This window comes from Gouania willdenowi, chromosome 16 (genome assembly GCF_900634775.1).
Source record: "Gouania willdenowi chromosome 16, fGouWil2.1, whole genome shotgun sequence".
NCBI lineage: Eukaryota > Metazoa > Chordata > Actinopteri > Blenniiformes > Gobiesocidae > Gouania > Gouania willdenowi.
Window position 1 is genome coordinate 16,797,865 of NC_041059.1, and position 13,247 is coordinate 16,811,111.

Genomic DNA, 13,247 nt, shown 5'->3' on the forward strand with positions numbered 1-13,247 from the left:
ATTTTCGGAACGCTACGCTGTGCCGCGTTTCAGACTGGACCCTTTTCAACGTTGCACTTCTAAATAGGAAGGTAAAGAGTAGCGCTCTGGTGTTAGTTGCGGTGTAAATCATAAGTGTAAATGGATAAGAAAGACGCAATTAAAAGCTCTGAAGTTGCATGTGAGCATGTGCCTGCGTGCGCATGCCTCTGCTACAGGAGAACAACACTCACGGACACGGAGGCACGGTTAGCTTAGCATGTCGGCGGTTTGGCAATAATACACCAAAAAAAGAGAGAGCAAAAGATCACAATTTGTAATTCCTATAACGCGGAAATAAGTCCTGGTGGAGTTTTAAACAAAACGCTACATTATTCACCATAAGAAACCACCACACCACTGAGTATGCAGCATTTAAAGCTACAAATCAAGCTAATGCTAAAGCTATATTTTTGCTCATACTGCCCAGCCCTAGTTGTATCCTATTTATTAATGCTAGCGTACCCCTCCTGCTTGTTAAAGGTACCTGTTATTAACATTTTTCATCAAGTTATCCATTTCATGTAACCCATGGCTGGACTGTCCTAAAGTCTATGCAATGCAAATGGGTGAAATAATGATTATTTTTGGCTACATACTCTGTGACTTTTGTAAATAGGACTCTTGCCACGTCGGCAAAGCAAATTTTTGGTGTACTACGATTGCATATTTCCGGTTATTATGTGAAAGGTCTATTCATTTTGTCTCTTTTTTGAATAGTATGTTAAGTTCTAGGGATGCAACGATTAATCGTAAGGCAGTTAAAAATCGATTCATAGGTATCACAATTCACATCGATACTGTGAAAATTTAATAGCAGTAGTAACGCCTGCTGCCAGAAGTGTTGGCGACATGCGGAATCTGCTAATACTTTAATATTTTTTAAACATGTTCATAAATGATTCCTTACCCCTTTAGCACCGAAAAAATATCTGTAATATTACGTGAATATCTGTAAAAGTCACGTTTTTCTATTAGCTCTGTCTGCTAGCATAGCATAGCATCTCTTCTTCACTGCAAGATATCTGCATGTCAACCGACCACTGGGTTACCAGCGCCCTCTGCTGGTCCAAACAAATATCTGACCTAAATACAGTGAAATTACTTTTTTTTTTTTTAAAGTCCAATTGTTAAGGGACAAAATACATTTTCAGTTGCACTTTTAAAAAGAAAAAAAACTATTATGCAGTTTTGTATTGTTTACTATAGAACCAGAATTTAAATTAATAGGCTTCTCCTTCATTTGTATTATTCCTTTATTTATTTAATTTAAGATTTATTTTTAGTTAAATTGCATTGTTTTGAATAGTTTATCAAGGAATTGTTTTGACAATGAAAAATAAAAGGAAAACAGTACAGATTTTTCAGTCATCATTTTTCTACAGTCCCATTTTGTAAAATAAATCGTGAGAGAATCGTATCGTGAACCCAGTATCGTGAATCAAATCATATCGGGTGTTGAGTGAATCGTTACATCCCTATTAAGTTCAGGTTTCGCTTAGTCAGACAAGGTTATTTGATGTCTTTTTATTTAAAGATGCTTAAAAGACAGTGTGTCATGTGTTTTATTTTATGTCTGGGTTTGTGCTCTGCCAAAGCATCCTTGGTTGTGTTTAATGTAGTCCCCAGAAAAACAGTCTTTGGTAAACAAGTGGAACACACGTTGACCCTTAGCAAGCCTCTCTGCTTCACATCCAGAGAGCTCAGAGACACGTCGCAGTCAAGTCAAAGTAAACCACAAAGTTAAAGCAACAAGGGTGCTGCCTGGTCAGCAGTGAGAGGAACATACTCTACTAGTGAGACCTTCACAGGCATGCTCAGAAGAGATAGAGGCTATTAGGATTATGAAGAGGAGGGAGCGGCGGAATGATAATGATGAAAGGTAAAGAGCGGGAATGACAGGACTGAAGGAGAGACAGAGGACAGCCTAAGTGGCTCTGATTTGTTCTCCTGACATGTGGATTTATGGCGCCATTTGTCATGTGATAGTCAGCTCAGGAACCTGCTCGCTAATTCTAATAAATGTGATCATGGAGGAACAGGGGGCTGCTGTGGGGCGGGGTTGTTGACAGCACCAAGGGATTGTGGGCTGGAAGTGTGTGTGGGTGGAGCAGCAATTTTAAAAGTGAGGGTGTTCTAAGGGTAGGGCAACCGTCGACTTAATTTAGTTTATTAAATTAATTTACTAAAACTATGATAATGCTGTTATTAAGTCAGTGATGCTTAACATGTGACTCTTTATGTCTTAATTTTAATTATTATTCCCCCAGAAAACCTTAAAAGGGAGAAACTATTTAACCCGTTTCTTTATTTTTTTTTTATATCCTTTTCATCTTTTTTGGACATTTTGCAACTTCCTTTGCCCCATTTTGCCCCTTTTCTAAAAAATTGACACTTTCTTGTTTTTGCAGATTTTAGCTCCTTTTGCCAATAAATATCCCTTTTCTTACTTTTTGTCAATTTTTGCAAGTTCTTTTTGACACTTTTATCCATGTTTTATCCTTTCTTTAACCATTTTTCACTATTGTTTACCACATTTAAGCTACATTTTGCCATTAAATACAACCTGCTTCTTTTTTGTACATTTTTTTTGCCACTGTTGACTGCTTTTGTCCCATTTTAGTCACTTTTCACTCTTCTCTAGCCACGTTTTTGCCACTTTTGTACAAATTTTTGATACTTTACTTACACTTTACTCATTGCTGTTAAGTCTTTGTTTACGTTCTCGGAACGGTGGCTTCGTCAAATGGCTGGTTGTAATTGGCTTGATCACTGGACCAATACGTTTTCAACAATGAATCCCTCTGTAAAAAGCGAGGGGGATTCATTTTTGTTTTTATGAAAGTGAGGGTGTCGCATTCCCCGCATCGCTCATGGGTGAGACGCGCCTGGTCGGAAGTGTGTGGGTGGTTTTTCCGCCATCGTGTAAGAAAATTTGAGATGTGAGTTTAATGTGTGTGTGTTTCTTTGTGTCTGATGGAGAACAGTTAGAAAATGAATGGATGAATGGTTAAAAACAACACTCTAAACCTATTTTTGTTGTTGTTTTTTGGACTTTCAGAGGCTCAAGGCTGCACTTTCACACCACCCTGGTGCCATCGCCAACGGCAACATGAACTCTATGGGCCACATGATGGAGATGATGTCTTCTCGGCAGGAGCAAGGCAACCACCATCACATGCACTCGCACCCGCACCAGCACCTGCAAGCCCCTCCCCACACGTACCAGCACCACGGACACCCCCACCACAGCCAGGGCGGACACCACCACCCACAGGGCCATAACCCCCATCACAACAATCACAACCCCCACCTCCATCCTGGACACCCACACCAGACCGCAGCACACCAACCCATGCACTCTGCTTCACAGGTAAGCAAGGCATCTTTCCTAAAGTTGTACAACAGTCAAACATCTGAACAAGGCATGCACTTAATAAGCGACCCTTTAGTGACTTAGAGAAATGGTTAAAAGTATGATTCAAATTCACAGAAAGTCAGTGGACAAACAAAATGTCCTTCATTACTGCTTTAATGCCACGTTTGTGTCTTGGCATTCAAATCAAAGTGACGTCTTACTTTGAGGTTGGTCAGTTCCAGACCAGTATTGGACCCAACCAATGAAAGAATGTTTCATAAAAAAGTCCATGAGATGCTCACTGCAGTCTGTTGGAAACTTTGCCCCACACCCTCATTCTACATCACCAAAGCTTCTCTCAAAGTGCCAAAGACAGCTCCATGATGGTTTCAGAAGGAGTGGTACATGATATGCTCTCTTTAAGCTGAAAATACCAATATTCAAAACTAGTTACAGTTTGTCCCTACGTTGTGAAACACATTTTCAAATGCTCTTGATGAAGGACGGCTTCATTTCAACGAATGCACTTCACTGTGGGCTCCCAAACGATTGCCATTAAAGCATGGAAACAGCTCTCTCTGTGTGCACAGTGGCCATTAAAGCAACTTGCATTTTCTCCATGGTTCTCATAAAAATGCTAATGATCTGAAGACTGAAAATACTTGACCTTGCCAAGAACATGTCGAGATCTGTCAGTGCAGAGAAACAAGGCTTTTGACCATGTCTGGTGGTGTTAGTCTGAGTGGAAGTGGGCGTTGGAAAACTGCTCCATGACACCTCTTTAACAAGGTGGGCAGGCGGGTGAATCAGCTCAGTCATTCTCTCACTCATTCACTCCCAACGCCCTCAGCCCTGCTCACATTTGGTGTGAACAGATGTTGTTGTTGTTGGTGGAAACTGCCAAGCGTTCGATGACTGAGGGATGTAATGTGTACATGTCTATTTAGAAGTAAGGGCAGCAGTGACAGGTGACAGGCTTTGAATCAGATGTTTCCAGATGAGTGCATGAATGTTCGAATGATCACACCATCAGTGTCTCATTAGAGATGCTGAGAAACACCATTTACCCACGTCCAACATCTTTCAGATGTCACCTGCAACCCAGCAAATGCAGCCCACGCAGACACTACACTCCCCGCCGCCCAGTGGCGGGCGGCGCAGGCGAGTGGTGGATGAAGACCCGGATGAACGTCGACGGAAGTTTCTGGAGCGAAACCGAGCAGCTGCAACAAGATGCAGACAGAAGAGAAAAGTGTGGGTGATGTCATTAGAGAAGAAAGCTGAGGAGCTCACTCAGACCAACATGCAGCTTCAGGTACAAATACACACGGTTCAACAGAAGGAATAAGTAACAAGTCGTAGTTTAGATTGATAAACATTCATTTCAGGGCTTTTTTTTATTTGATGTGATTACAAAACTGTAGGAGGAGTTTTGATTGTGTCTACATCTACTAGTAACTTGAGTATTTACAATTTCTCTATTTAATTTATATTATTTATTCTAATGGTCTTTTATCTATACGGTATATTTTTTATTTTGCTTTTATCGATTTGCAGAGTGATTGTCATTAATTAACACACACAAAAAACAGGTACTTAAAAATAACCTAATGGAAATTTTAGGAATTTCTTTTGAAGAAGTTGCGCCCCCTCCAATTGAATAATTGGTAAGCCATTTTGGGTCCTACCCCTAATCCATACTTTAGGAAACTTAAGGTAGATTTGACATCAAAATTAAAAATACATCCCTAAAAGCTTTCCCGGCTTCATGAGGTGTCCTTGTAGTTAGTGTTTGCAGCGAAGACCCTAAAAAAATAAAATAAATAAATTATTGATTAAATTGATTAATATAAGCAAAATATGAGAAAAAAATATATTAAGTGAACATTGAAAACCCTTTAAGCAGCATATCATTTTATCCAAAATGAAAGCTGTCAAACACTGCACCAAGATAGGATACAATACAGAATAATAGACTACATTACAAGTTTATTCAATCTTATTACAATCTGAGACGGAACATTGAAACACAGCAAGAAAAGTATTTCTTATGTCAATTTGCACCAGGATGTAACTATCAACATTTTCAGTTTTGCATTTGCAGTAAAGCTGTTTGCCTGTTTGTTTCAGAATGAGGTGACCATGCTGAAGAATGAAGTGACTCAATTGAAACAGCTTCTCCTCACACACAAGGACTGTCCCATTACCACTATGCAGAAAGACTCTCAAGGTTACCTCAGTAAGTAGCTTAAGCACAAGCTCACACACACCTCACAATTAGACCAGAAACACACTGGCATCTCTCGGTCCTACACTGGAAAGGTATAAACTCCCATTCCAACACGCTGTGACCGCCAATACTCTTCACTCCATTGTGCAGCGATCCAGCTCTCACGCTCGCTGCGGCTTCTTTAACATATACGTGCTGCTCTGGTGGAGCCAGCTTGGACTGGCAGTTGGCATTCTGGCTCTCCTTTGAGACTTAATGTTTCCATCTGACAACACCTCTTTGCACAGAAACAGCCAAGACTCAATGTGAGAAAGACATCACTAGCTGCACTCTGGCAGCCACAGCATCACGGATGCCCACGCACACACATGACACTGGCACCCCACCCTTTGATACGGACCCCAGTGACATTTCTATGTAATTAGGGTAAAAGCACCTCCCTGTGTGGCTTTAGTGTTGGAAAATAAGGCTCACGCCGCTTTTGGTTGAATGAGTCTTTCATACAGAGAAAGGCAACTCCCAGACTGGGCTAGACCCACTTTCATCGATGAGTCTAGCTTGTGTACAGATGTCACATTCAATACGGGCAAATTTCATCAGACGTGTTTACGGAATTGAGTGATTCACTTTTCCATTTTTGGGCTTTTTGTGGACAAGAAGCTAGGTGGGACTATAATATGTCAAGTGTTTCAAATGTTTGACCTTTTCACCAATAGGGATGTTGTTGCTTTTTCATTTAAAAATGGCATTATTGCACAAAATTTACTTGTTTCACTTATAGTACGTTAAGCTGTGACTCCTTCCACATGTTTGTTTAATTTTGTGTTAAGGAATTGTATTTCTATGTCAACAATGAGTTTATGGGCTCATGTTTTTCTAACCAAGGACCACAAGAATTCCCACATTTACTGTATTTTATTTATGCATTTAGGGACATATTTAGTGGAAAATAATATAAATCCTAACCGTAGAAAGTTCCTGGTAGCTAACTAGCCCCTGGTCAGGGAAACCTCTGTCCAGAGCCGTTTCTTGCTATAGGTGCACTCATATCACCCACACAGTGACGAGATCCAACACACACAATTCTATTTAAGCAATCTAGAAAGATCAAAAACGTATCAAAAAAAGATATAGACCAAAAAGCTTCTTTAGGAGTTAATACAGGACATCTGTTAAAGCAGTGGTTCCCAACCTTTATTTGACCATGACCCCATTTTGATATAAAGAATTTCTGTCGACCGGAAAGACATTTTTTTCTCGAATTTGTTTTTGATCATGTTTGTTACAGTAGTCCCTCACTACGACGCGGTTCATCTTAAGCGGCCTCGATGTTTCGCTGATTTTTTTACAGTGCAATTTTGGATGCATTTTTTTTTACAGCGTACGAACGCGTATTGTGTTCTGCGTCCTGATTGGCTAATGCTGCGTTCACCCACCAGCGACACATCCAACTCGGTGAGTTTCACTGCCTGCTGAAGCGAGCAGCTGCACTCCCTTTTTCTCCTCTCATAAACATAAACCACCAGTGAAAAAAGCCGGTGTGATTAGCGGCTAATGCAATGCTAGCTCAGTGCTACAGAGAGAACTTTTATCTGCTACTACCACCTCCTCGCTGATTCTCCTCCACGTCTAATACTTCCTAGTCCGGTCCTGGTTATAAAGGCCGCGTCATACAGCTCCAGGTGGTCACACACAGCTTCTACTCCATAGTTGAATGGGTGAACAGACCGGTGTCCGTGTTGACGGCCTGACGTCATCGTCAACAAAGACTCTGAATGCGTTCGGCATCAATGTCTGATCACTAGTAGTGTGACTGAAGTGCTGTATGTTTAAAAACAGGTTAATGTTTTAAAATCTACGAAGGTTTGGACTTTGAGAGTGTTTAAACAAGAAAGTGTATAAAGTGTGTGGCGAGGGGTTTTACAGCCTTAAAACATGTATAATAATTTTAAAAAATAAAGCTTACTACTTCGCGGATTTTGCCTATTGCGGGTTATTTTTAGAACGTAACCCTTGTGATAAACGAGGGACTACTGTATATTGTATTACAAATACAGAGTAGCCAGGATTAGTGACAAGTTGTACCAGCTCATATATATGTGTGTATATACAGTATGTATATATATATATATCTTTTTTTTTTTACTGCATTTTATTTGAACTTTGATTTACAGTATATTTGACAAAGTGAAAGTATAGAATGTAGTTGTTTAAGATTGTGTTGTTTTAATTTGAAAAGTAAAAAAAAAAAACAAAACAGAAATTTTCTTTTTTAAACAATTATGGTTTCAGGCAAGCCCAATGTTGAAAAACTAATTTCCTGTTTGTCAGAGTAATGTGACAAGGAAGTACAATAATACTGACTCCATGTCGTACTGGCTTAAACTGACTCCATGTCGTACTGTCTTAAACTAATTTGACACCTTCTTGCATCACATCCTAATCTCATGCATCTGTTTATCACAATGCTCGCACAGACCATTGGAGTTTCAAGCAGTTTTCTTGAATATTTAAAGCATTCATCATTCAGTATGTATCACCTTTGAAAGAACAAATCGATTACTGTTTGAGGAAACTTCCATTCACTATTAAAGCACTATTTTATAACACTGTCCTTTGAAAAATATTGTAAAAAGTTACAGTTTCTAAAACAGTCGTAGTCTAACCACAGAGTTTCATGCATGAGCAGGCAGAGGGAGTTGTTATTTTAAAAGTCTGAATTTTTATAAAGGCTTTTTTTAGTGTGAGAAAAAAAGAAAATTCTTTGTTTGATGCATTTGTGGTGCCCCCTGGAGGTACGTCACCCTTTGCATTTGCCTATAGCACCTATACTACAGGCTTGCCCTGCCTGGTGGTTCATTGGACTTAAAAGAAAAAAAGTTCTAACCCATTATCTAATTACAGAAGGAAGAGTATTAGGGCTACAGAAGAAAAAAAAAATTTGGAGGCTAAAAAAAAAAAATCATGCAAAAACTCGAAAATCAAAGTCGAGATATTTTTTTTTTTATTGGAGATTAAAAAAAAATCAATGTCAGATATTTTTTAGGGCCACTGAGGAAAAAAAAATATCTGAGGTAAAAAAAAACAAATTCATGCACTTCAAGAAAAAAGTTGAAAATCGATCTCAACTTTTTTTTCATTTTGCTGACTGCTTGTGCAAAATGCTTGTCAGCCAGTTTGAGAAACTGGTTAAATTATACTTAAGAATAATTAGGAATTACTGTTACTTCAAAGTGCAAAAACTGCGACTCTGCTTACGGGCTTCCTCATTAGTATGATGATCAGTATCCCTGCCTGTCACGAGGAAGGCCGGGGTTAAATTCCCCGATGGTGCTTTTTTTCTAAATTTATAGAACATGTCATGTGTTTGGATTACCTTTCCAGGAACTAACAGTGTTTTAGTCTGATTCAGTCTGCCGTGTTAATTATATTTTTGCAAATGCAATTTAAAAATATGCAAAATGGTGACTTATACCTGTATGCCGACTATTTAAAAATGGAGAAGATTTAGGATGTCCAATTGTGTCCTGGTTTACAAAATCCTTAGTGGATAGGATAATGGTATGTATATTTTAATTAGTTCCTCAAAACAGGCGTTTTGTACAAACAGTCAGCATAATGATTAAAAAAAAAAAAAAAAGTTCATCGATCTTCAATTTTTTTCAGTGCATAATTTTTTTTTTAACCTCCGACGTTTTTTTTTTTTCTTCAGTGGCCCTAAAAAAATCTTTTCTGTTTTTTTTTTACCTCCGAAAAAAAATCTCGATTTTGATTTTCGACTTTTTTTCTAAAGTGCATGAGGTTTTTTTTTTTTTAGCCTCTGAATTTTTTTTTTTTTTTCTTCTGTTTCTAATAATATATTAACTTCAGAAATTACTAAATTCACTTTAAATTATGATTTGATTTTATTATCTCATAATCCAGAGTCACCTCAAACCTCCAGCATTTTTAAAACAAAAAGTGTTTTGTGCTTGTAAGGGACTAACTGGTTCAAATAAAGTAATAATAATAATCATGGACATAACTAAAACAATAAAAGATACACACACAAAAAAACGTAATAATAATATTTTTAAAAAAAACATCTGCAGCTAATCATTCTTTTGTGTTTTGGATTTGTGGGGAGATTACTTTAAATGAGTAGAGTAACTTTATTGATTCCGCAGTGGGAAAATTTACTGTCATGACAGCTCAGATAAAGTGCAGGAAAAAAACCACAGAATGCAACACAGAGAATATCCAAAAGACACCCGAAAAATAGTGCAATGAAGGAGATAAAATACGACAATACAATAATATATATATAATTAGAAATAGAAAACATAAATAGAAAAACAATATAAAAAGTATAAAGAATATAGATATATATTATTGTCCTGTAAGAATATAGATACAGTATACACACATTTACAAGGAGAGATGCATTAGACTGTTTTGTTGTACAGTCGGACAAATGTTTGTTTACTTGTTGTTGAAGAGAAAAAATGGAGGGAAAATGCTGTAGATTTTATTTACAGACCTAAATAATTCTCTAGCTTAGATACTATCTGTGTTGTCTCCTCAGGCCCAGAGAGCAGTCCAGCAGGCAGTCCAACCCCAGCGTGCTCCCAGCAGCAACAGGTCATCCAGCACAACACCATCACCACCTCCACCACAAGCGTGGGAGGCGGCGTGCACGGGCAGACCAACCACCGCACAGACATTAACCCCATCCACTAGGAACACAGAGAACAGTGACCTGGGTTGAATCTCACCACCATCACCCCCACAACCTGTGGTCTGAGGGACGTTACGGGGGCAGCTACTGCCCCTCCCCAAAACAAAAAACCTCAAAGGCCTGTGAGGCTGCTCTTTATATAGTAGCTATAGTATCTATTTTTATACATCAACCACGTTGATGCATCCATGCTCTCAGATGTGTTGTTTGAGTTTTACTTCTCAGTTCACTGAAATGTCTGCTATAAAACTGAGAGGAAGGAGATTTAAGTCTTAGACTGTCATCTCTAGAGCAGATTTTACATCTTTATATGCCTGAATGGACTGATTATCTTGTCAAATCACAGACTTTATCTCCTGCTTATATAACATTCAAAAAACTTTGAATAAGTGAATGAGATGTTTTTGCCTCTAGGCTGTTTTTTTTGTTTGTTTTGTTTTTGTATAAAGTCCAATTGATGTCTGTAAGACAGGAATATGCAAGCCTAAAGACCCTTCAGTGTCCTAAAACATGACTGTTAATACTGTTCCGCTTATCAGTATTATTCCAGAGCTTTATCGTGTACAGCTCGACAGCGAACGTACAACATGATCAAATGGAAGCAATACATCACAGTATTGATCACCTTTTTCTACTGTATGTCCACGTTGTAAAGCTGATCGGCCAAGGATACCCAACGTCCCCAAGGACGCGCGACGCTGTTACAGCTACAGAACTGAACACTGTGATTCCACTGAGGCAGCTCAGGAGTTCTCCAGGACCAACTCAAGCTTTAATCATTGAGGCCTCTTTTTACGTGTGTTTGTTGTCGTCCTTTCGTATCCACAATGTGGATTCACGTTTAGAAATTACCTGTTGGTTTGCATGTGTATGATGTGAGCGAATCTTCTGCAAAAATTTCTGAGCATCTTTGTCCGACTCCGCGAATCTGGCTAAAAAGAGCAGTGGAGGTCACAGTGTGCCTCGATAGCCTACTTTCCATTGCATTCTAATCTCTACGTTCTCATGCTGATCACAACCTCCTCTTCCTCTTGACTGGGAATGTCAGCTCATTAGCATAATGACCATGATGCACTGTGTTTTGCAGTAGGACGGGTGAAACACATTCCACTGACAGGTGGAGCGATCGCAGAACTGTCTATGCACTTTGTCCTCTGTCGTGTCAGAGGGTAGAATAGCCATATGTAAAGGTCAGAGTAATTCTCAGTGATCCTCCAACCTCACACACCAGCGAGAGACTTGACTGTGTTCAGAATAATGGGAGAGAATGTACTCAGATTCATTAAATCATCAAATTTTTCAATTCTTGGGAAGTTTTTGTGTACCAGAAAGTTTGCCGATTTGCTGATGATTACATTCTCTCTGTCGTTCCGAGGAGGCCTTTGAAGTGTGTGTTTTTAAAAGGGCTTTGTTGTCACAGCCACTCAAACCTTAATCCTGCCTTATTTTTGCATTTCCCATCAATCCAACTCGACCTCTTGCATGTGAAACCCCCGTTTTTGACCTCATGTCAACTGGAATCATTCGGCGTTTTAGTGTTATCTTTCATTTCTGACAGCCGATACAGAAAAAAAAAACACATCCAGGGTCAACAAAGAGATCAAATAGCAGTGAGGAGTGTATCTGTGTGGGATTGTGTGCAACACCTCTGAATTAACAATGTTGTAATTTTAATCATTTTAAACCAAACTATAAATAGTGTATATAACGTTAATTTCTATAACCCCTGTACATGTAATGCAACCACCTTTCTGTTTGAAGGGAGTGTATGTGTGTGGTACGTGTGTCAATGGTGTCTGCACAGCATTCTGAGGCTCATTCCAGCGCTTATACGTCATTGATTCACAATGGACCGATCAAGCCATTCTTGCCTGCAGACTTTTATACATGTTTTCTTTTTTTCTGTCTGTAATTACATTGTCAGATTATTTTGCATTTGTACAGATGTTAAAGTTGCATAACGGTATGAAAATAAAGCACTTGTTCTGTAAAACCTCTGTGACCAACCAGAGTTTTCACTGATGCTGCTCATCCTTGGGAATTTCAACTAAAAAAAAATAAAACTTCATTAAATAGTCAGATGCTTTAAAGGTTTAGAATACTCATTAATTATTGAACTGTCTAGACAGCTTGAGATGCCCGATGAAATAACATGGCGGTTAACGTTAGAGCACAAACATCTCAGTGGAGGATTGTCAAAATGCCAAATTGCTGCTGATAGATGAAAAGTGCAAGTCCAAGTTAAATCTTCTCCACAATGAAACAAAGCGGCAATAAAACTAAACTGAGAAAGTAGAACCTGTTGTGTCTCTTCTAAGGTAATGACGATTATCTCACAAGTGTGCACTAATGATGTCCAGCTTTTAAAACTGCACTGAATTATTCAAATCTTTTCCTGGGATGGAAAGAAGTCGTCTTATTTTTATTTGAGCAGTAAGCAGTTAAAAGTCATTTGTGGGAGAGCGACCCCTAGAGGAGAGTTTATTCACTCACAGCAGTAATTAAACACATTAAATTATCTTATATCCATTTACTGTTTCACTTTTTCACTTGACTTGATCATCATTAAAAAAAAAACACTTCTGCTTACTAAAGTACCATAAGTCTTAAATCATTCTCCAAATGTTGTGTTCTTTCATTTTCCTTTTTTAAATTTTTATTAATAATTATTAAAAGTTTGATCAGCATCAGCTCTCAGTGCATTAAGGCAGGAAAAAAAGACTCCATACATCAAACATCACCCCCCCATTAAAAAAAGACACAATAAACTGATCCGATATCAATATCGGTCCGATATCAGAAACCTAAAAATACCAATACCTGAAAACGAATATTGGATTAAATTTTTCCCAATTCATTTATTTATTTATTCAATTGTAAAATACTGTAGATCAGTGGTTCCCAAACTTTTTGTGCCCGAGCCA

At 38.5% G+C, this 13,247-nt stretch overlaps 1 protein-coding gene across 2 annotated transcripts in view; it reads left to right on the forward strand.

Moving 5' to 3' along the window:
* Positions 1-12,316, forward strand: part of creb5b (cAMP responsive element binding protein 5b) — a 56,108-nt gene extending 43,792 nt beyond the window's left edge. The window contains exons 8-11 of one of the 2 annotated variants that reach the window (XM_028470061.1): positions 3,080-3,391; positions 4,464-4,691; positions 5,507-5,615; positions 10,171-10,325. In XM_028470061.1, coding sequence (XP_028325862.1) covers positions 3,080-3,391; positions 4,464-4,691; positions 5,507-5,615; positions 10,171-10,325 — 804 coding nt within the window. Of the gene's footprint in view, positions 1-3,079; positions 3,392-4,463; positions 4,692-5,506; positions 5,616-10,170 lie in introns of both variants that reach the window. The other variant, XM_028470060.1, reaches the window with a different exon arrangement.
* The last annotated feature ends 931 nt before the right edge of the window (positions 12,317-13,247 follow it).